At 54.4% G+C, this 23608-nt stretch overlaps 2 protein-coding genes across 5 annotated transcripts; one reads left to right on the top strand and one right to left on the bottom strand.

Moving 5' to 3' along the window:
• The first annotated feature begins 2711 nt into the window (after nt 1-2711).
• LOC122745389 (vasodilator stimulated phosphoprotein) lies at nt 2712-16730 on the top strand. The gene is given in 14 exon segments (XM_043990643.1): nt 2712-3024; nt 10603-10774; nt 10905-11073; nt 11901-11979; nt 12328-12383; nt 12688-12929; nt 13213-13310; nt 13759-13813; nt 14010-14046; nt 14189-14211; nt 14214-14236; nt 15378-15468; nt 15690-15747; nt 15928-16730. Coding segments are annotated over 14 exon segments (1146 nt in total). The 5' UTR covers nt 2712-3019; the 3' UTR covers nt 15966-16730.
• A 448-nt stretch (nt 16731-17178) lies between these two features.
• OPA3 (outer mitochondrial membrane lipid metabolism regulator OPA3) lies at nt 17179-23203 on the bottom strand. 4 transcript variants are annotated; one of them, XM_043998493.1, is made up of 3 exons: nt 22984-23114; nt 20730-20847; nt 17179-18709 (listed from the first exon to the last, which is right to left on the bottom strand). In XM_043998493.1, the coding sequence occupies exons 2-3, from the start codon at nt 20791-20793 to the stop codon at nt 18342-18344; spliced, it is 432 nt and encodes a 143-aa protein (XP_043854428.1). In that variant the 5' UTR covers nt 20794-20847; nt 22984-23114; the 3' UTR covers nt 17179-18341. The 4 variants fall into 4 exon arrangements, with proteins under 4 accessions (XP_043854428.1, XP_043854427.1, XP_043854429.1 ...); XM_043998492.1 differs by lacking the exon at nt 22984-23114 and adding an exon at nt 22381-22531; XM_043998494.1 differs by lacking the exon at nt 22984-23114 and adding an exon at nt 22472-22490.
• Nucleotides 23204-23608: the final 405 nt, after the last annotated feature.

Below are 23608 nucleotides of genomic sequence, written 5' to 3'. Positions count from 1 at the left end.
ACTAATGCCTGACACATAGTAGGTACTTCATAAATGTGGGCTCCCTGGCTGCTGAAGACTGGAGCAGAGGAAGAGCTGCTTAGCCAACCACTCCCCCACCATGACACTGACCAGTCCTGTGGAAATCAAAATGATTAAGACTAGGGAGGTGACTTCCCCTTTTTCAAGTTCCCCCAGGGTGAAAATATTTGAAAGGAGGAGAAATAGAAATCCTTTAAAAAGGAGAGGGAGGGGCAGCTAAGTGGCACAGAGGACAAAGCACTGGCCCTGGATTCAGGAGGACATGAATTCAAATCCAGCCTCAGACACTTGACACTTTCTAGCTGTGTGACCCTGGGCAAGTCACTTAACCCTCATTGCCCCACAAAAAAGAAACAACAACAAGGTAGAGGGAAAGGAATCCTAGGGCTCAAAACCAAGTGAAAAATTTGTTCCCTTAGAGGCCAGAGAGAATAAAGGATTTATTAAAGGTCACACAGCAAGTTAGGGTCAGAGAGGCAGCTAGGTGGTACAGTGAACAGATCAGTGGACCTCAGATCAGGAAGACTTGAGATCAAATCTGTCTCCAGATACTAACTAGCTATGTGACCCTGGGCCAGTCACTCAACCTTTGACCTAAGTTTGCCTCAGTTTCCTCAACTGTAAAATAGAGATGAGTACCTACCTCACAGGGTTGTTGTGAGGTTCTTGTGAAAGCACTTAGCACAGTACTGGGCACATAGTGGGCAAATTATAAATGCTTATAGACCTTCCTCACTGCCACCCCCTCTTCCCCTCAGGGAGAAGGTAGGATTCAATATTTTTTTTTTGTGGGGCAATGAGGGTTAAGTGACTTGCCCAGGGTCACACAGCTAGTGTCAAGTGTCTGAGTCTGAATTTGAACTCAGGTCTGCCTGAATCCAAGGCCAATGCTTTATCTACTACGCCACCTAGCTGCCCCCATAGGATTCAATATTGCCCAAGCACCCACTCACCAATTCCCAGAATGATCAGCCAGCAGAAACTTGTGGACCAAAGGAGATAGATCTCTGGAGTCAAGAAGCATTTATTAAGCACCTCCTATGTTCCAGGGACTCTCCTAAGTGCTGGGGTCCTAAAAAGGAAATTGGGTGCTGGACAAAGAGTTTCCCACCCCATGAAAAGAAAAGTGAAAAAGGGAATGAAGGACAGCTGCCTTCAGGCCAGGCTGGCTCTGTCTGGAGAGACCCATGACCACCTTGGCAACAGGGTGGGGGAAACTAAAAGTTACATAGAGGGAAGGTAGGTGGCACAGTGGATAAAACACTGGCCCTGGATTCAGGAGGACCTGAGTTCAAATCCAGCCTCAGACACTTGACACTAGCTGTGTGACCTTGGGCAAGTCACTTAACCCTCATTGCCCTGCTCCCCCCCAAAAAAAGTTATATAGAGAGGTTTCTGAGCCATGTGCCTGAGCAAGGATGCCCAGAGATGAAATCCTATCCCTTGAGGGATTGAGCAATGGGATAGGAGATGGACATATCCTTAGGATATATACAGTGGACACTCTTAAGTTACTGGGGGAAGAGAGCCCAGTAGTGGAAGAAGGGTTTGGGGAGGTCAGGGACTTCATACATGAGGTCATTCACTTGGAGGCTCTGAACTAGAAGCCACCATTACTTTGGGGCAAAATATACTCTTTTGGAGGGAAGTTTTCCTTCCTTGAGCTTGGAGGGTGGTCACTTCTCCCTCTCATGACTTTGCGGTAAAACTGGAAAGAAAGTTCTAATATGGAATAACAGAGCTGGTGAACCTCAGAACTCAGGGTAGAACTGGAAGGACCATGGTGGGGAAGGGGGTGCGGGGCGACTTTAGAGATCACCTAGCTAAAAACACTGGCTCAGTGCCTGGCAGAAGTAAGTGCTAAATGAATGTTTGTGGACTGACTGATTTTGCACACGAAAAGAAGATACTGAAGCCCAGAGAGGAGCAGGGAATTGCTTGAAGTCATATAGTGGACCAGAAGTAGAGCCCAAACTAGAACTCAAGCCTTCTGACTCCCAGTCTAAGGCTTTTCTCCCAGAGTCCTCTGCACTCAGTCTTTATGAAGATGGGGAACTCAGAAAGAACCCCCAGGGAACTCCCAGCAGGCCAGAGCAGAGGAAAATGAAAGCAAACTCGGTAGTTCCCATCCCTCTTCTAACCGGCAGTTTATGTGTTTAGCAGGAGTAGAGGGGGAAACTGAGGCACGGGGGGGGGGGAAGGGGACTGAGGATGGAACCCAGGCGTCCCGCCCTTCCCCGCCCTCGCTTGTCTCAGTCGGTCTCTTAGTCATCCTGGTCCACACCTACTTCCTCCTCCTCACCTTCCCCTGAGGAGGGGGGGCGGGGCTGGCTCAGGTCAGGTGAAGGGAGGGGAGGGAGGGGGATGGGAGGAGTGGATCTATCTACACCTGATTGATCCCCGTAGTCCCCCGGGGCCCCTCACCCCGGAACAAGTGTGCAGAGGGGAGAATACCCGGCATGGAGCGGGGGGGCACCTAGGAGAAGGGCAAGGGGCAGCGGGCCGGCTACCGGACGCTCGGAACCTTTAAGGCGCGGGGCATTGTGGGCGCCCCGACCGTGCCGGGGGGCGGGGGGGGGCGGGGGGGGCGGGAATAGGGGTCTGGTTAAGGAAGCAGGTTGGAATCTTGGAACGAAATGTAACCACAGGAGGGAAAGAGTAACGTTCGAGCCGCCGCCAGCTGCGGCGGCGGCGGCTGCGCGGGCCCGGCAGGCGCTCAGACCGGGAGGGGGAGCCCAAGGCGGGGGGCGGGGGCAGGGGGAGGGCCCGAGCACCCCCAACTAAGAAGGGGGCGGGACCCCGCCAAGTTCCCGCCCCCTCCCTGCCCCCTCCCCCTGCCCCTAGAGGAGGAAGCTGCAGCCCTCCACGGGGCGGGTCCGGCCCCAGATCTGACCAGAGCTCCGGGCCCCCCCTCCCCTGCCCCTTCCCCGGAGCCTCCGGGTGTACCCCGGAGCCCGGGAGCCCAGTGCGGCCCAGCCCGCCCCCCGAGCGCCCCGCCATGAGGTGAGAGACACTAGGGCGGGGTCTGGAAGCCGGGAGACTTTGGTGGGGAGGGTGCCTTGGGCCTGGGGACCTAGCCGGGATCCAGGGAGGCCGCCTCCTCAGCCCTGTGGCGGGTTACGGGGAGGGGGAAAGAGGGTTGTGGGAACCCAGGTCTCTGGGAAAGGAAGGGAAGGGGAGGCGAGGGGCGGACCCCCTTTCCCCTTCGCTGCGGGAAGTATTTTTTGGGATCCCCTTTAACCAATCCTCCGCAACTTTTGAAAGGACTCCCCCGACCGTATAGTTCTCGAGACTGGGCGGGGGAGGGGAGAGGGGTGTGGTGTCCAGGGACCCCTAGTGAAAAGGAAGGATGATGGCCGGATCGTTGCCCCTTCCCCTTCCAGGAGTCTTCTGTGAGGTTCCGATTGTTTCTTCCACTGTCCTGTTTCCAGGAGTTCCGAGATCCGTTACTAAACAGTGGGTTTGGTTTTGGTTTTTGAGGGGGAGCGAGTTTTGTCTTGGCACCCTTAAGAAGGAAGCTGACACCTTGTGCCCCCCCCAACTTGGCCGGTGAATGATGCTCTCTTCCCGCGCCCCCACCCCCATTCTTAGAGTCTACCCCGGTCAGTCTCTGACCAACCTCTTTTCCCACCTCCATCCCATTGTGGGAATTCCAAACCTCACCTTTGCTTGTGAGACTATGGGAAGTAAGTGCTCTGAGGGCAGGGAAGGATGAGAGGTGTAACTAGCCCCTTTGGCCTTTAGAGACCAAATCCTAGCACGCCTTAGCGTCCTTCTCATTTTTGTGAAAGAGTCCCTATCTATGCACTGGACAGTCTGCCCTGCCCCCAGGAACGCTGAGCCCCAACTTTTGTGGGGTGCGATCCTTGAGTCCTGACATCAGGACTATTGAAGCTTTTTCTTAGCTGTCTCTACTGTTTGGTAAAGGCTCAGATCTGTCTACACCCTCAGAACTGGGGTGAGCATTCCCTGTCTCCACCCCCGACTCCCCTCCCCCCAACACACACCTGAGTTTCCCGGAGGGAGGATGGCTCTCTCTTGTTTACATCCCCCTCCCGCTATATCTAGAGGGATGGGGGCGTTGGGGAGATTATCCGGTGGGGTAGCCAGCCTTTTGAGTCCCCACCCTTGACCCCTCCCCCAGTTCCCCCCGGGAAGGAAACCAACAGCTGGAGGGATGGAGGAGGGGCAGGGTCGGCTTTTGTCTCCTGAGACTCACCTGTCCTAGAGGGAGGGATCCTTAACCCAGGATGGGGGGGGGGTGAGTGAAGAGGGAAGGGAGAGTACACCTGGTGGGGAGGGAAGCTGCTCACCTGCGCAGGACCTAGATGTTCAGGGTTTTTATAGGTGTATTATGTGTGAGAGGGAAAATATAGTGTCAGGCCCCTCGCAAAAGAGACCTCTCGACTTCCAAGTCTTGCCTATGGGAGGGGCCACCCTCCTGGATTCTGGAGAAGAGATAACCTGAGCTAGAGAGAGAAGTGGCTTTGAGCTGCGGGTCCTTTTCTGATCCCCTGGGGCCCATTGCTACAAAGCTAACGCTTTTCCTCCCAGCCCAGGGGTTTCCGGACCCCACCACCACCACCACCACCACCATCCCCACCCCCGCACCGGCACTGGGGTTCGAACCCTAAAATTTAACTCCGAGTGGCTTTAACCCCTGCCAGGCCACAGTCCCACACCAATTCTGCAGCAATTTAATTCATTAAACCCCTGTTAATTTCCTGGGGCTGTGGGGTTAATCTGGAGCCTGGGGGGGGGGTAGTAGGGAATTTCCTCCCTCCCATTCCCCACCCCCCCAGCTGTGGCCGGAAGTATGTGTGGGGTAGTGGGAAAGTTTGACTATGATACCAATTTCCTTCAGTTTCACCACTTTCCGGGGTAGAGGGGTTGAAAGGGAGAGGGGTTCAGATGGGGTGTGGGGATTTGGGGGGATCAGCGGTAGGAGAAGCTGAAGAGTTCTAGTAGTCACATTCTATCAACCTGCCTTTCCGTTCGTTCTAGTTGTCTAACGTTCTGTGGTTCTAAGATTCGAATCATTCTAAAGGTCTAATCACTTCCACATCCCTTGCCCCAACTTGCAGATACGGGGGGGTGGGGGGGACGGGGGAGGAGATGCCGAGAAAAAGTTGGGGGTTAAGACCTTGGGGGCCTCGGTAGCTAACTCTCTGTGAGATTCTAAGGGGATTCAGAATGCCCCCTGGGAGGCTGTGGACTAGATTGACGTCTCTAACTGGCCAGGATCCGGGAGAACCGGGCTGGGCAGCTCCCCCTCCCTGTATCAGTGAGACAGAAACATTTCCCCTTCCCCCCCTCCCCCTTTTAGAGTTCGGTCCTGGTTCCTTATAAGTCTCCATCCAGCCTTCCTTCCCTCATTGGAGTCAGGGGAGGAGCTCGGGACCCCTCCCCTTTCCATTCCCCGCCCTACCTCCTGCCCCAGGTCCCTCCTCCTCCCCCCTTTTCCGGTCCCTGGTACTGGGGAGGTGGGGAGGGTTGAGGAGAAGGCGGATGTCCGAGTCCCCGCCTCCCCTCCCCCCCCCCCAGCTCCTGGAGACCGTAAAAGGCTAGGGCTAGGGCTGAGGCTGCCCTCCCCCTTCCATCCTGCCCTCCCCCTTCCCCCTCCCCTCAAGCCATGGCCTGAAAATGAAGGTATTGCTCAGAATAACAGAATGCCGACCTGCCTCAACACCATTTTACAGATGTGGAAACTGAGGTCCGGGACTTGCCCAGAGCCACATAGGGAGCCAGAAGCAGAGAGGAAGCTTAAACCTAAAATAATGAGGATTAGGGAGAGGCAGCTTGGTGTGAAGGAGCCCAGGACATACAGACAGATTAGGACATCTGCCCCTGATGCAAATCATGGAACCTCTCTGTTTCTTAGTTCCTGGCATCTGTAAAGAGGGGATTGGCTGCAATGACCTCTAAACTTCCTTAGAGCTTTAGAGCCTGTGATGCTGTGATACAGAGACATTTTATCCATGGACTCCCTAAGGTCTTCCAGAGATTCAAGGCTCCTTCTAACTTCAGTAGAAGGGGAAAGGACACTGGCTTTGGAACTTGCATTTGATAGACATGGGCTGGAATCCCAGCTACCACAGCCCAGGACCTTGGACAAAATGGTTTAACCTGACTGGGTCTCAGTTTTCTCATCTGCAAAACCAGGATAGTCAATCCTCAGACCACCAGCTTTTCCGGGGTCCCAGTGAGGAAAGCACCTAGTTAAAAACAGAGTCCTGGGGAAACTGTAGCTGCTCTTACCTCGAGAAACTGGGCGGGGTTTAGGGCCTCCAACTTCCTGGGGGATATTTGAGGGGGATGGTAACAGATGGAAAGTCACAAGGTTTGCTTCTCCGTGAGCACAAGTTTGAGAGCCTATTGGCTGGGTTCAGGGAGGTCACAGGCTGAAGCTCCCAGGGCACTTACAGAGGAGAAGGGGTTGCAGGCACTGGGGAATTTCCTCATCTTTGAGCATGCTCTGATGTAGGTGGCCTCCGGTCACTGAATGGAGGATTCTAATTCTTAGCATCTCAGAGCCTATCTAGTTCAAACTTGTTCCTCTTATAGGAATTCTATCTCCAACATAATCTGCCCAGGGGATCAGCCACTTTCTGCTTGGACACTTCCACCTCCAGATGGGAAGGAGGTTAGAATGAGGGGACAAAGCATTGTCCTAGAGCTGGAAGGAATCTCAAAGGCCAAGCAGGCTAACGGCCTTATTTTTTATGGAGGATGGGGAAACTGAGGCCCAGAGGGGTTCAGTGACCTTACCTGGGGTCACATTGTAGTCATCAGAATCCAGCCAGCTCTTCAGACTCCAAACTCCAAAGCCAGTTATGTGTCCGTTTTGCTACTCTGAGCTGTGGGAAGTGTGTGTGTGTGTGTGTGTGTGTGTCTGTGTGTGTGTGTGTGTGTCTGTGTGTGTCTGTGTCTGTGTGTATGACAGAGATAGAGAGACAGAAGGAAGAAGGGATAGAAAAGGAGGGAGACAGAGATAGAAAAGGAAGAATGGGATGAGAGAGACAAAGAAGAAAGGAGAGAAAGAGGAGGGTGAGAAAGAGAGACAGACAGCCCAAAGACAGTTCTAGATTCGAGAGCCAGGACCAGTGGGTTCATCTGGTTCAACTCTGTCATCTTACAGGTGAAAAATTGGTGGCTGAGGTTGTCTAGTTCTCCTAGATTTTTCAAAAACTAGTAAGTCTCAGGGAAGTAGCATTGTACAGAGGTGTGTATCTGGAATCAAAGGACCTAGGTTCAAATCCGCCTGTGTAATCTGTCCCAAGTCATCTCATCTCTCTGGGTCTTAGAATTATCACCTGTAAAATGAAGGGGACAGGCTCAATGTCTTTTCAATTGGATTTTAGGGGGCAGCTAGGTGGCACAGTGGATAAGCACAGGCCCTGGATTCAGGAGGACCTGAGTTCAAATCCAGCCTCAGGCACTTGACACTAGCTGTGTGACCCTAGGCAAGTCGCTTAACCCTCATTGCCTGCCCCACCCCCCCAAAAAATTGGATTTTAAACCTAACCTCCTTGTACAGATGGTGAAACTGAGGTCCAGAGAGACTCACACAGTGAGTCCTGGAAATCTAGGATTAGAACCCAGATCTCTCAACACCCAGCTCTTTCATTCTACAAACATTTATTAAATGTTCCACATGAATAGTGCCCTCTGCTTGGCTGTGGAAGACATACAGAGTTTAGATGATCCCTGCTCCCTTCCCCAGTAGAGCTTGTAGTCTGTTGGGGTAACAGATAACATAGCAGACGATATGATATGGTAAATATATTAGAAAGAAAAGAGATGGGGGGGCTATGTGAGGCTTGAGGGGGAAGATCATTACCAACCCAGGGGGATGAGGAAAAATGGAGGAAATGCCTTCTGAGCTGGGGTGTAAAGGTTGAGGGCAGGCATTTCTGGCATGGAGAAGGGCCTGAGGACTCTAGGAGAGCAGAGGGTGTGCTCCTCGGCCGAGGAGATCAATATGACCCTCTATGGAGCGCATAGGGGGAAGTAATATGAGATGGGACTGGGAAGGGAGGGGAGTGCCAGAGGCTGGAGAGCTTCCAATGCCAGTCATTGGAGCCTGAACTCGACGCCACAGACCAAAGATTTTCAAGCACAGGAATAACAAGAGCCAGTCGAAGGCTTAAGAAAAGACTAGGCCTTCGTTCTGAGGAGGAATTCACGGGAAGAGAGTGGAAGCAAGGAACGGCTAGGACACTCTTCCATTTGTTTTGAGGGTGATGGGGAATGAAGGGGCTGGCAGTGGGAAGAGAGGGATGGATCAGAGGGATTTCTTGATGCATTGGAACCAAGGTCTAATGGAAAGCACTTTATCTTGGAGTCAGTTCAAGTACTTGATTTCTGCCCTGACTTACCGGATGACTTTGGCTAAGCTGCCCTTCCCTGGACTTCAGTGTCCCCCTCATAAAGGAAGGGTTGGATCCCTGAGATGCCGTCCAGCTTTGAAGACCTGAACCACCACCATTGTTGGTTTGACAGGCGGTATACAACTCTGGAGATCTCCCCTTCCTCACTTGTAAAAGGGGGCTAATGAGACTGATGCTACATGCCTCACCTGGGACTTGCTGAACAAAGTGCTTTGTAAACCTTAAAATGCTCAAGAAACGTGTGCCATAGAATGTCAGAGCTGGGAGAGGCCAGGGTTGAGAGGTACTCTAGAACATTCAATGTCAGAAGTGGGAGCGACCATAGAACATAGAATGTCAGGGTTAGAAGGGACCTTAGAACATGGAATGTCAGGGTTAGAAAGGACCTTAGAGGATAAAGCACCGGCCCTGGAGTCAGGAGGATCTGAGTTCAAATTGGGCCTCAGACACTTAACACGTACTAGCTGTGTGACCCTAGGCAAGTCACTTAACCCCATTTGCCTCACCAAAAAAAAGAAAGGACTTTAGAGCATGGAATGTCAGGGTCGAGAGGGACTTTAGAACACACTATGCCAAGACTGAAAGGCAGCTTAGAACACAGTGTCAGAGATGGGAGGCAACTCTGAATTGAGAAAATCAACTGGGAAGGAACTTAAACCCCGCTAGGAATCCTGGGGCTGAAGCTGGAACAGGGTGGGGCTCCAGCGTGTGTACCCCTCCTCCCATTGAGGAAAAAGGAGCGAAGGGCAGAGAGCAGGGTGGTGCCTGCACTATGCTAGGACCTGCCTTTACCCCAGCAGGCAGTGGGCGTGGGCTCCAGGTGTGGGCAGCCTGCCAGGCCCTACCCTCGGCTCAACCCTTTCTGAGCTGGCCCTGGCACTGGGGGTGGGGGTGGGGGCAAGGGCAAACCCCTCGGGCCCCACCAAGGTTCCTGACTGCAAGCTGGACTGCTTTCTGGTGGGGGCGGATCTACCTTCCTTCAGGCCTCACCTGTGTGGGAAGCACCTGGCATACAATTACAAATCTGGAGCCCTGGGGCCCTACTCCCTTTGACGTTCTTTTCAAAGCCTCCGGGCACCAGACTCTGACCCTGGGACTCTGGGTGGGCTCGACTTCTTTGGGAGGTATCCTTTCTATCCCCCCTCCTCTTCAGGGCTCGTAGAATGGATGGGGGCACTGAGGGCAGCTCCGAGTGACCACAGGGAGAGAACCCAGTCTCTGTGTGGCTGTGTGCTGGGTAGAAAGGATGGACTTCTCATGGGCAGAGTGGCAGACGCTGCTTCGAATTCCAGTGCTGACATTTAAATACCTGCTATTACATCTACCTGGGGCTCAGTTTCCTCCTCAGAGGTTCCTTATAACTAAATACGATTCTGTTTATGCCCCACATCTGTCTTCCCCTTCTATACCACACAGAAAGGTGAGCCTCAGAGTTCTCCCCCCACCTCCCCACACACCCCAGATCAGTATCACTCTCCCTCCGGAACTCTTCTTGCCTCCCTACTTCCCCATATTATGGGGGATGAGGCAGATAGCAGGGTGGTATTAGAGACATCAGTCCCTTTAAGTCAAGAGAAGATCTCTCCCATGATGACCTGTGGGAAAGGAGGGTCCCACGGAATTCTGGGAATTGTAGTTTGTTTTTGTGATGTGGGGGGGCCGTATCTCTTACCTGGATGACTTTGGGGCTGGGAACAAAGTCCTAGCCCTAAGTCTCTGTGTCTGAGTCCCTCCTTTGGGATATATTTGGAGCATGGGGCAGAGGATGTTTTACAAGTCTGGAAGGGATCTCTGATTGTCCCAACCAACCCTGCATGTTGTACAACTTGGAGAAAAGGAGGCCCACATCAGTGTCTTTGCCAAGAGAACCCCAAATGGGGTGGGGAAGAGTTAGGCACGGCTAATGGACTCAGCGATAGCCAGAGGCCCAAAGAAATGAAGCGAATGCCCTAGGAGGCACAGAACATCAAGGCGATCTTGACTCACCTCTCATGGGATGGGAGGGGTCTCGGGAGTGCGCAGAGATCTCTAGACTGTCCCCTCGTTGCTTAGACGGGGACTCAGGCTCAGGAGGGCTCAGCCTCCCTGGTTTTCTCCTCCAGGCTCTGGTCCCTAGCCCTGGGCACCCATTGGGAGAAAATGCTGGGACTTCTGTAAAATGACCAGTGAATCTCTTCCCTCTTCCCCTCAGTGAGAACCTGCTCTGCTCTAGCCGGGCCACAGTCATGGTTTATGATGACATCAACAAAAAGTGGTTACCGGCCGGGACAGGACCCCAGGCCTTCAGCAGAGTCCAGATCTACCACAATCCCAGCACCAATGCCTTCCGCGTTGTGGGCCGAAAGATGCAGCCAGATCAGCAGGTGACCTCCTGGGCCCTGCAGGGCCTCCCCGTACCCCGACTTCCTCCACTGGGGAGCTGGGCTTTGGAGAATTGGGGCTCCCCTCGGGGAGCAGCTAGGTCTCCCCTTAACTGACTCCATTCCCCACCAGGTTGTTATTAACTGTGCCATTGTCCGGGGTGTCAAGTACAACCAGGCCACACCCAATTTCCATCAGTGGCGGGATGCCCGCCAGGTCTGGGGCCTCAACTTTGGCAGCAAGGAAGATGCAGCTCAGTTTGCGGCAGGGATGGCCGAAGCCCTGGAGGCCTTGGAAGGGGGTAAGAGGAGGTCCTTGGAACTCTGCAGCTGGCCCGTTCTAGAATGTTAATGACCAGTTTGGAGGTTCTAGGCCCTAAAAGTTCCAGAAAGGCCTTATCCAGAGGGGATGGGGCAGGGAGGGCCAGACAGCCATCAGATGGGCCTAGTATGGGCAGCCTGTGGTCAGGGGGGATACTGGGCTATGGAATCATTCCTAGGTGGGGCCTTCGAGGCCATATCTGTAAAGTCCCAGCAGCTTACGGAAGAGGAAAGGGCGCAGAGTGGGAAGGAGCTTGTGCAAGATTGCAAGGGCAAGATGAGAACTAGGCTCTCCTATCTCCTTGTTGCTTCCTTTGGGCTGTATTCCTCTCTATCGCGTGTTTCCCCCATCTCTGTGCCTGGTTTTTCCGTGCCGGGCATAGGATGTAGAGGTATTAGGGACATGGGTCTTAAAACCTCATTGAGGGGCAGCTAGGCGGTACAGTGGATAAAGTACGGGCCCTAGATTCAGGAGGACCTGAGTTCAAATCTAGCCTCAGACACTTGACACTTACTAGCTGTGTGACCCTGGGCAAGTCACTTAACCCTCATTGCCCCGCCCCCCCCCCCCAAAGAAACCCAAAACCTTATTGAGTCTGGTGTTGGCAGATGGAGGGATGGAGGACCCTAGAGAGGTGGGTTAGTGGGCCAGAAGGAGACCTTTGGAGTTCCTGGGAGAGACTTAGCTGGACGAGTTGTGCCAGGAGAGAACCAGTAATCTGGAGTCTCGTGGCTAGGTGGGGTTTTCTAGGAGGAGGGTCCACTTGTGTGTGGAAGGGACTTAGATTGTTGTCCCCTCCCCATCCAGGTGGGCCACCCCCACCTCCCCCTGCATCCTGGTCTGTCCAGAATGGACCCTCCCCAGAAGAGGTGGAGCAGCAGAAGAGGTAAGTGATGCCCCTGCCCCAGTTTCCTTCCCCTTTTATCTTTCCTTATCCCTTTGGCCATTGTCTTTTCCCCTGCCTCTGAGTCCTATGGCTTCTAGGCCCTGGTCGGGAGGGATGCAGTCAGGATCCTCTGCCGGGGCGGGGTAGGGGCATCTAATCCCCCTGATTTAACTGGAGGAAGTAATCGGCTTCAGGACGGGGTAAGGAGAAGACTCGGGGGGCCTCCTTCTCACCCCGTGCCCCTTCTTGGGCCTTGAAGAGGTTGTGGTGGAAGTCAGGGGTACAGGGGTGAGGTGGTGACCCCTCCCGATGCCTTTCTCCGCTAACCCTCTCCCTGCTTTCCTGCAGGCAACAACTGGAGCACCTGGAGCAGGTGGAAAGAGAGCGCCGGGTCTCCAGTGCAGGTGAGGGAGGGACGGAAGCGCCTGCCCTCGGCCAGTGCCACCCTCCTCTAAGCCCCCTCATCTCAGATGACCAAGTCTCCCTCGTGCTCTGCTGTCGTGGCTCTTTTCTCACTGGCTCCGGGCAAATCCCTGAGGCTGCCTTGGCCTCAACTTCCCCTTCTGTGAAATGACAGACTTGGGTGGGATGGTGCCTCTTCTCTGACATTCTGGGTTCCTTGTTCTCAGTTTGAGAGGTTCCCCTTCTGCCTCCTGCATCTCTGCTCCCTCCCTCAACCCCCAAACTCCTTTTGTTTCTGTGTTTCAGGGGCTCCAGTTGCTGCCCCAGCTGGGGGGCCCCCACCCCCTCCAGGACCCCCTCCTCCCCCTGGCCCACCCCCGGCCCCTGGGCTGCCCCCCTCAGGAGCAGGGCCTCTGGCCCTAGGTGGGGTGGGAGGCCCACCCCCAGCACCCCCGCTCCCGTCTGCCCAAGGCCTCAGTGGGGGAGGCGGGGGCGCCCCAGGCCTGGCTGCGGCCATCGCTGGAGCCAAACTCAGGAAGGTCGGCAAGGTGAGATTGTGTGGGTGCCTGTGAGACTGTAACACCACCTGATGGTGTGTGACTGGGTGGCTGACACCACGTCCCCAAGAGACCCAGGCTATGACAATGGCTGTGTGACACCTTGTGGGTTGTGAGAATCACTGCCACACAATCACATGCCATTGTGTGTGACTGTTGGAATAGCAGTGCTGGTCCCAACTCTTAACTGCACAGTCTTGGGGCGGGGAGGTGTGTGAGGAGCAAAGAGAAGCCGGGGTCACTCACAGCACGCCCTCCGACCTTTCCCCTGCAGGATGAGTCCTCAGGGCCCCCTCCCGCCCCAAAGGCTGAGAGCACTCGGAGCACCGGGGGAGGGCTCATGGAGGAAATGAGCGCTATGCTGGCTCGGAGGTGAGACCTTGGCTGTGGCCCCAGTCACCCACCCCGAACCCCCAGCCGTGTTTCTTCCCCGGGGGGCCCTGTGACCATGGTGGGGGATACCGAGGCCGCTGCTGCTGTTCTCTAATATTTCTTGAGTGCCTACTATGTCCTGGGTTATTGTGGGTGGGAAGGAGGCTGAGAAGGGACAATTCTGGTTCCCAGCTCAACATTCCACCAAACCTCAACCCCCCATAAAGCTGAAGGAGGCCTTAAACCGATAGAAGTAAACCTTAGAGATCATTGGTCCCAGTGCCTTGTCTGAGAATGGCAGGGGGAGACGGGCTCAGAACCACATAGTGAGTTAGGGGTGAATCAGGGGCCTACAGGAGGAAGGAGGGGGCGCCTGGAAGGGGGAAATGTGCTAGGATTCCTCAGGAACGGGACCCACTCACCCACCCTCCCCCCTCATAATCCACAGGAGGAAAGCGACAATGATTGGGGAGAAGGCCCCAGCCAAGGACGAGCCTGCCAATGTGAGTGGGGAGCCAGGGGTCCCCCTCTTCCCTCCCTCCCAGGGTCTCCCCGAATCTGAATCTCTACTTCCAACTGTCCCCTCACTGCCAAAGGGAAGGGAGGGGGAGGAGGGGGGCATCCGTCAGCCTTTCCCAGCCCTGATTCTTTGGGAGGTAGGGAGACCTGAAGCCCTTCCTTCCTTCCTTTCTTCCCCAGCAGGAAGAAGCTGAAACAAGAATTCCCACGCAGAATGGTGAGCTCACCTGGTGGGAGGAAGTCTTCCTTACTCTTCTGAGCCATCTGCCTTTGGGGGAGAGGGGAAGGCCCTCCCTTCCTCTAAGGTACCTGCCAGGCCCCAACCTTCATGTTCCTCTTTCCTTCCCCTTCCCCTCCAGAGCCTGTTCGGAGACCATGGGAAAAAAAAACAGCACAACCCTACCCAGGTGAGTAAAAACTACCTGGGAGGTGGGGGTGGCGGTAAGCAAGTAGGAAGGAAGGGATGACCTTGGAACAGTCCTTGCCCCGCTTGGGTTTCAGTGACAGGAAGGAGTTGGACATGATCATCTCTGAGGTTCTGCCCATCCACATTTTAGGGTCCCTCCTAGAAGGCGTGACTTAGTCTAGCTTTGAATCAGCCACAGACCCTGGCCTTCTGTGAGTCTCCGTGTTCTTATCTGTGAGAGGGAAGCACAGAGTAAATGATGGCCAACAGCCTTCTGAAGTCGGCCATGACTTCCACCCTAACCTCACCCCAGACTGGTGGGGCATGACTGCTTAGGGGCCCCATGCTGGGAGGTGGGCAGTACGGGAAGGGCCTCGCTTGGGGAGCAGACACCAGGATCAATCCTTCCCTTGGACTGACCGGCGCCTGTCACTCTCTGGGGCTTGGTTCACCATGAGGTACAAGGAAGGGTTCTCTGGTTTCTATCAAAGGCCAGGGAAAGGGCCCCCTTGTGAGGAGAAATCTGGGTTCCAATCCCGCCTCTCCTATTAGCCAGGAAGACATGGCTCTGCCCCTTTCTCTATCACCCAAGGCACTGAGTCAGAGGGAAGGTAAGTGGCTTGCTCAAGGTGGTACAGAGAAGGGCAGAGCAGCAGCAGAAATCCTTGGTCGGCAGGGTCTCAACACTCTCTCCAGCTAGCCTAAGGTTACTGTGAGAGTACAGGTGAAATCAAACCTAAAAACGTACCTTGTAGAAGTAGCGGCTGGGGGGCGGCTAGGTGGCGCAGTGGATAGAGCACCGGCCCTGGAGTCAGCAGGACATGAGTTCAAATCTGGCCTCAGACACTTAACACTTACTAGCTGTGTGACCCTGGGCAAGTCACTTAACCCCAATTGCCTCACTAAAAAATTAAAAAAAAAAAAAGTAGCGGCTGGATCAGGAGGCCCCTTAGTGCTCTGATGTAGATGTCTAGAGACAATATCTCCATCCCCGCCCTGCCACCCCACCCCTCAACAAAGCAAAACGATTTAAATGGATCATATTAATTTGGCTGAAGTAATGAACTTTCAGAGAGGGGATAATGTGGGTCATGCCATCCTCCAAAACCCGATTTCTGTAGCCATCCCTCTTACTCTTCCAGGATGAAGTCTTCCACATCAGTCACGAGCTGTGAGGCCCCTACCTCAACTCCCAGTGCCCACGAGGAGTCCGATCTCGACAGGGTCAAACAGGTATGGGGGAGGGGCTCAGGGGGAGGCATCCTCTAAGGAGGGAAGGAGGGAGGGAGCCTCAGGGAGGCCTGGCACTCCAACTCTGACACTGTTTTGGGGAGAGCCTCTAGGGTGGGGACTTTAGAGGGTGTGGCAACCCCCCCCAGGGCAGAATCTAGCCAATGAGAGTTGGGGTGGGTGGTTTTTGGACGGCTCTCATGTATCCTTTTCATCCCTCACAGGAACTGCTGGAGGAGGTGAGGAAGGAGCTTCAGAAAGTGAAAGAAGAGATCATAGAAGGTGAGTGGGGGCCCTGAGGGGAGAGGTCAGGGGTCCTAAGGGCTCAGCACTGGAGTCAGAGGCCATAGGGAGCGCCTGCCATTTGCTGTGCCCTGGCCATCCTTGTTAGTAAGATTGAGGGGCTTCCGAGGTGGCCTCAGGCTCCCCCTCTCAAATGCCTCTACCTGTTCTTTCCTCCAGCTTTTGTCCAGGAGCTCCGGAAACGGGGTTCTCCGTGAGCAGAGGGACCCAGGAACCTAGCCCTCTCTCAGTCCCTCCTGTCTCGAGCTTTGGGCTGGGCCGGAGAAGGCTCCCCAACACCACGGCCCGCTTGCAAGATCCCAAGGAGGTGGGCAGCACGGCCTGCCACTCCTTCCTGGCATGCAGATTTGAGGCAGGGGCTCTACCTACCCCTTCTGCCCCTGGTCCATTCCTCCTTTCAGCCCCTTAGGGCTCCTTCCTCTGCTTGGGACAGATCAATCAGTTCCAAGATGTGAAGAGAAATGGGGAGATCATTGCTCCTCTTCCTGGAGCCCCTTTGAGGGCCTAATGTTCACTTTAATCCTTAAAAGCCTTCAATTTTTTTAAGAAAATATATATATATATTTGTTTGGGAGGGAAAGGGGGGGATTTTATTTGTTTTGATAAGGGTGGGGTCTTGGCAGTCTTCGATGCTGTAATCCCAACTGTCCTCTGGGAGTGTGGTTCTTCCGGGGGTACAGGGGGCCAGGACCCCTCCCCACTGCAGGGAACTCCCTCCTCCCCTCTCCCTCAAATTATTCTCCTTCCCCTTTTTCTATAAGGAATTAAGATTCTATAAAATACTGTAACTTTTTTTGAAAAACATTTTTTGTTGTTGAATTTGGGTAGGGCTGGGTTTTGGAGCCAGTGAATGGAGTCGGAACCCCCTCCTAGGAGGAGGGGGAATGGTCTTTCATCCCCTTCCTCATGTTGAAATGAACTTGGTTAGAATAAATCTACCCGTTTTGTTTTCTGCCACAACACCCTCTCTTGGCTGTGCAGTGTTTAGTGGTCGATATCAGGGCTGGCCTCTCACCTGCTTTCTGCCCCTGCCCTGGGCTAGGGTTCTGACCTAGCCTGGGCTCTACCTCCCCTTCTCCCTACCTCCCTCAGACTGTGGGTTCCCCAGGGCCAGACCCTGTCTCCTTCCTCTGGTGGCTTAAGGGGTGGGGAGGTGGCCCCCTCCCTCAGACTGGGCCCACCTTCCCTGGTCAGGTGTTTATTCCCCCTTTTCTCCAGCCTCTGAGGCCAAGGTTAAGTCGCACTGGGTCTCAATTTATCCTTCTGGTTGGAGGAGGGGGTCTTCCCTCAATCACCTGAAAGGTCCCATTCAGTTGGAATAATTGTAAACATTCAAACCTCCTAGAAGAGGCCACACCCAGCCTTCCCCAGACCAAACAGACCAGAAGTGTACTCAGTGATTTCCAGGCCAAGACCCTCTCCTACTTTAATGAGAAGTATTTACAGTCATAAAAAATATAATCTGATGTGGGAGACCCCTGCCCTCTGCCCCCTCCCTCCCATCCCATCAGCAGATTGGGGGTGAGGGGGGAAGAGGTGGACTGTTCTGGTGGGAGAGCTCGCCCCTCCGCAGTGCCTCCGCCGCTGCCACGAGGTAGTGAAGCCCCTGTGGGAAGGCAAAGGAGACAAGCCCTGTAGGTCATCCCGCCAGGAAAGCTGGGGCTCTGTCTGCCTGGGAGGGGAGATGGGGAGCAGAAAGGTAGGGCTCTGTCAGAACCTTTCATTTGGGACTTAGCATGGGCGTGGGTTACTGCTGACTTCAGCCTGTGGGAGGGAAGGGTGGAATTTGGCAACAGGAATAGGACTAGGAAGGAGAGTCTTGGGAGGGGGGAAGGTTCCAGGAGAGGAGGTAGAGGCTGGGGGAGGGAAGGGTCGCTACCTGTGCTGAGAAGGGTATGGATTCCCGAACCCAACCCAAGAGAAAAGGGCACAGGAGACCATTCCATGCCCAGAATCAAGGTAACCCAAGGAAGGCTGGTCCGTGGCCAGTGGGATCCTTCTGGGAAAAGAGATCACCACTGAGATACCCCCCAAAACAGGAGTTCTCCAGGGACCAAAGAAGGGAGTAAGGGAGTAGAAACATCAGGCTGGATGGGTCCAAAGGTCAGGGATATGAAGGGGGCAGGTCCAATGAGAGTATTCCACCTGGCTGGAGTGGAAGATTCTTCCTATGATGCACCAGGGAAAGGAAAGGAAAGCCAGCAGGGCCTGCTATAAGGGGATGGGTCTGCAGAGCTGGGGGAAGGGTGAGTGGGTAGGCGGTGACAGGACCACAGGATGTCAGCATACTCGCCAACTCTTTACTCCCTGGGGGCTGACAATGGAACACAAGTGGACGGTATGGCCAATCCCTAAGAAGAAACAAACAGATCACGGGGGATGGGGGAGGGAGTGCAAAATGTCCCACAGGACCATCCGATGCTCCAGAGGTAGCTCGGTCCAATGAGACACCCTGGGTGCGGATGTAGGAGAAGGCCTTGGCAGAGATCCCATTCCAGGGGCCCCAAAGACCGTGTCGCCAATAGGGGGCAGTGTGCAGAGGGCAGATGGGCAGCATCCATGGGAACCGGCCCCTATTTCTCCTTTTTTTCAAGCAGTTCCTTGAGCTCTTTGACCTGGGCCTGTAGCCCGTCAATGGTGCCCATGTGCCGGAAGACCTCTTGCTGCTGAGTCTGCAGCGTTTCCACAGTCAAGGTGAGGATGTTCAGCTCGTGCTGATAGGATTCCAAGACCGCCTGTTGCTCCTCCTCCTTGCGCCGGGTCTGGGCAGAGTGCCGGAAGTACTCCAAAACCAGGCAGCTGCCGCCTATCAGGAAGATGGTGGCCTCTCCCAGCAACTCGGCCCCGAGTTCTGCGGCAGCCTCCTCGTTCAGGGGTTTAATTGTGGTTCCTCGGAAGCCCAGGATCCGCATCTTTGTCCGCATCTCCACCCAGTGGTACACTGCAGAGACGAGGGAGGGCTGTGGTGAGGCCAGAGGTGGGAGCTAGGGCCGGAAAAGGCGCTGACCACCTCCAAGAGAGCAGACCAGCTCCTTTCCCTCTCTGGGGCTCAGTTTCGGTGGCCGCTAAGGGCCCGGTCTGCTAGGTGACCCAGGCCAAGTCACTCCCCCTCTGAAGAGACCTCAATTTCCTCTCTGGTAAAGTGGACCGGACAGATAATTCTAAAGCGGAAGGAGGTTGGGGGGCAGGGCCGGGGGGAAGAACATGACTTCTGGAGGGCTATCATGCTGAACCCTAGAAAGCAGAGGTACTCAGCCTGGGCTCCACCGACTGTCAAGAAGAATGCAGAGCAACTTCAGGGGAAATTTGGAGAAATGTATTTCGCCAGAATCGGTTCCCTCTGTAATCTTGCCTACTCTATTTTATGCATTTAAAACCTTTATTTGGAGAAAGGGTCCCTAAGTCCCCAGGACTGACTTCCAAGGGACCCATGACACAGCAGAAGTTAAGAAGCCCTGGCATCAGGAGGTCATAAGATGTAAGAAGAGAAATGCTCCAAAGAGACGCCCCAGAATTCCCAGGGCACAAAGATCCAAGAAAGGCAGCCTGCAATGGAACTCAGGCCCTCAGGAGGTCTACCACACAGGGGCATACAACACAGGGGCAGGAGGAATCAGGAGTCTAAAAGCAAGGACAGAAAGTTGAGAGAGGTACCACTGAGGCACCCTTGCTGGGAAGGGACCCCGCACTGGACTGGTGAAAGGGAAGAGTGAGGTTGCTGGGGATTTACTTCACCTCCAAAACTGAATTTGGACAAGCCTCCCTGACAGGATTTTGTAGATGGGCAGGGTGAATCCTTTCAAAGCCTTTTTGGTGACATCTAGAGTCTGTATCTGCTGATCCCTATCTTGTCCCATTAGAGAGGTTGTGGTAGAGGACGACTGCTGGATATCAGGAGGCTATATCCACACAAGAACAATGAGGTAGCAGGGTGGTAGGAAACATCTGGATGAAGATAAACCCAGCCGCCCCAAAATAAGGCATTTGGGAAAGAAGGGAGTGGCAAAGTGGTGTGATAGTGCACACAGGGCCAGGCCTGGAGGCTGACTCATCTTCCTGAGTTCAAATCCAGCCTCAGACATTTACTAGCTGTGTGACCCTGGGCAAGTCATTGGACCCTGTTTGCCTCAGTTTCCTTATCTGTAAAAGAATCTGGAGAAGGAAATGGCAAATCTTTGCCAAGAAAACTCCAAACAGGGTCCAAAAGACACGACTGAAATGACTGAAGACTAGATCATTTCAGCCTTCCAAAAGTAGAGGAAGCCATGACAGGATATGCTGATCTGAACTCATGTGTCACCAGCAAAGAAGAAATGGTTGCTTTGATGAAAGAATAGGAATCTTGGTAGAAAAGTGACTATTCTAACTTTGAATGCAAGGATAACAGGGTCCTCTCTATTGGGGCATGTTGGGGATGAGCAGATACAGATTCTAGATGTCACCAAAAAGGCTTTGAAAAGGATTCACCCTCCCTTTCTACAAAATCCTGTCAGGGAGGCCTGCCCAAATTCAGTTTTGGAGGAGTAAACCCCCATGAGTGGATGCTATGTCCTGACTTCCCACAACACGCACTTGCCACAATACGGGGCAGCTAGGTGGTGCCGTGGACAGAGCACAGGCCCTGGATTCAGGAGGAACGGAGTGCAAATTCTGGCTCAGACACTTGACACTAGCTGTGTGACCCTGGGCAAGTCACTTAACCCTCATTCCCCTGCAAAAAAACACAAAACCAAAAAACCACTGATATACAACTTTAGCTGGCATTCAGAGGGCCCAGGGCTACTGCTGGACTACTGTGCACCATTGGGGTGGGGGTTGGGGGTCCACTTAGAAAAAGACACTGACTAGCTAGACTGTCCCAAAGAAGACAGCCCTGAGATCATGCCACACGCGGTCAAGGAGAAGGAAGTGGAGACTGTTTAGCTTAAAAGAAAACAAGATAGAATTTGAAGAGCTGTTACCAGGAAGGGTTTTCCTGGTTCCCCTTATCTCCGGAGGGCAGAGCCAGGCACAGTAGGGAGTCATCTCAGGAAGCTAGCACAGGTGGATGCTCCACCAGTAGTGTCTACAAGCCATACTCTATGGAAAAGGAGAAGAAAATCATTTACATGTGAGTGGCACTGCAGGGGCCTGGAGGTCTGTCCCAGCTTTATGAGTCTGTGAAACAATCCCAAAGGGAAGAAGGGGGCGTCCAAAGGGACGTATGTGAATGTCAGAAGATGGAGGCGAGGCACCTGGATGAACAGAAAACTGTGATGGAATCCCATGAGCACAGTCCCAGGAACTTAAACTCTCAGAATAACAGGAAGCTTATGAGGAGCGCTAGGGACAGCAAAAAGGGTTTTAGAAATCTATTTTGGGGAAAAGAGGATAAAAAAGGAAAGAAGCAGTGCCTGGGGGCACAGAGAATGCTGATGAGCCTAAACAGAAGAGCTGATCAGCCCTGACTGTGCTTCTGTTTGTCCTGCCAGAAACATTGATCTTTGGACTGAAAGGGTCAGGTCAAAACGGCTCACCTACAGAGGAGACCCAAGACAAATGAGGGGCCAGCAAGAGGACACGAGGCTGCCCTTGACAAGCTATTTCCCAGGAAAATTCCAGAACTGAAACCGAAGGACGGGATGGCCAAGTGGTCTGGGAAAGACCCTAGAGGGTTCAGGACTAGAGCTGGGCTAATGTTCTGGTTTTCCCAAAAGTGCTACCTGCAAAGTAGAGGCCGATGATGGGCTTCAAGTGGGCCACTGGATGGAGTCATTCATGGTTTAATGTCCATTGGAAGGGTCTGCTAGGGTGAGCCCCAGGGATCTGTTCTATTCAGCTGAACTTTGTGATCAATGCCTTGGGTAAAGGAGGCCTTCCCCAAAGTGAGGATGACAAGCCAGGCGGGGTAGCTAAGCCCTGGAGGGTAATGTCAGGTCCTAGGATGCTCGAACAGAACCCAAAGAAACCTTAGAACAGAGAGTGCTAGAGCAGGAGACCTCAAAAACTGGAGTCCAGCGTCCACAGGGGACAGACCGGCCATGGGAGACTCAGGAGAAATGTGTTTTTTTCATGCCAGCCTCTTTTCTCTCCTCCCTATATAGAGGTCCTGGGGCACTGCCCTGGGAGTAGGAAGTCCATCTGGACTCTCCCTGGTTCCAAAGTGAGGACTGGGGTGGGATGGGGTGAGGGAACCTCATTTAGACCTAGGAGCCCATCTGAAGCCTCTTTTGGTGGGTAACAGAATGCGGGACTCTGGGACTTGGTTAGACTTGAGTTCAAATCGGGCATCAGACACTAGCAGGGTGGCCCTGAGTAAATTGGCCTGTTTCCACGTCTGCAAATTGGGGGTGTTAACACCCCCCTCCCGCTCAGGGTTGTTGTGAGGCTCAAATGAGATCCTATGTGTAAAACTGCAAAGTTTAAACTCCCTATAAACGCTGGCTATACCTGCCCCTTGGCCCCTAGGAAAAGGACACTAGATGTTTGGCTCAATCCCTCGCCGTGGTCTATAAAGTACTTAAGGATCTACTTTCTCTCAATAGCTCCCGGCTACAGGACATCCTAGGCCAGTTTCAGAAATGAAGACGGGGATCAGAGAGGGGCAGCTACTTCACCAGGGTCGCACAGCACCTAAGGAGCAGGGGTGGGATTGGAGTCCAGGCTCGCTCCAGATGAATCACAAAGCGCTTAACAAGCATCTAGTGGGAGTGGTGAAACTGACCCAACAGAAGTGAGTGGCCCCTGCGGACAGGAACGCGGAGCCCCGAGAAATCCTCCCCTCCCCACTCCGAGGTCCCACTAACCCGGCGGCCCCGCCCCGCCTCTGTCTTTCCTCCGGCTCAAAGTCAAACTTGACCGGCCCGGCCCGCCCTTCTATCCTCTGCATTGGCTAGCGTCGCCGTACGTCCCGGCAGTGCGATTCCCCCATTGGCCCGCCGTGCCTCCACGAGGGCGTTCGAGAGAGGAAGAAAGGGCAAGTCGGAGCGCAGAGGCCTCCAGCCATTGGCCGGTACGGAAAGCAAACGGCGCTGGCCGTCCGTAGAGGAGAGGGAGGGAACAGAAACAGACCCTCCTTTCCGGAGCGCCATGGTCTCTCCTGATTGGCCAGGGCGGGTCGCGCGCCGCGTCGCGATTGGCCATTCAGGTCGGAGGGGGAGGAGGGTAGGGGGCGGGGCTCGAGGTCCGGAAAGGACCATCGCGGGGAACGGGGGGGATTCTGGGGGTCCGGCTTACGCTGGGCGGGTGGCAGGCAGATGTAGGTCCGGAAGAAGTGGCTCCGGCGCGCCCCCTCCTTAATCCTTTGGGCCAGTGGCTTGCTGATCTGCCGCACGCCCAGGTACAGCAGCTTCGCCATGGGGAACGCGCCCACCACCATCTTGGCGGCCGCCCGTGCGTCACGGCCAGGTCGGGGACAGCGGGGCGTGAGCCCTCGGCGCACGCGCGCGTCACTGGCGTAGCCGGTTAACCGTGGGCGGGGTGGGTGCCTGTGCGCACGCGCTTCTCCGTCTGTGAGGGGCGAGATGGCGTCAGCACGCCCCGCCTGACGCTGCGGGCCTTTTCCCTCATCAGCATGTAAATGAGCCTTATTCCCAGCGGAGGCGGGGGAATACTCGCAGGTTCCTTCTCTAGGCGGGCCGACCAATGTGATGTCACGAATCTTGGCTGTGACGTCACGTCTTTCAATTAGTGCTGATTAATCAGCGAATTTCGTCTTTAAAGGCCGAATGACCTATTGACCCCAGCAGCCTGGAAGGGGAGCGTCGCCCCTCATCCACCTCCATGGGCCTGGGGAGAAACTCGCCCCCTGCCCTTATTTCTCCTCCCCTTCCCCCCTCCTTTCCAAACCCTCTCCCTGCCC

This window comes from Dromiciops gliroides, chromosome 3 (genome assembly GCF_019393635.1).
Source record: "Dromiciops gliroides isolate mDroGli1 chromosome 3, mDroGli1.pri, whole genome shotgun sequence".
Taxonomy (NCBI): domain Eukaryota; kingdom Metazoa; phylum Chordata; class Mammalia; order Microbiotheria; family Microbiotheriidae; genus Dromiciops; species Dromiciops gliroides.
Note: the sequence above shows the minus strand (reverse complement) of the source record. Positions and strands in the feature narration are given on the sequence as shown.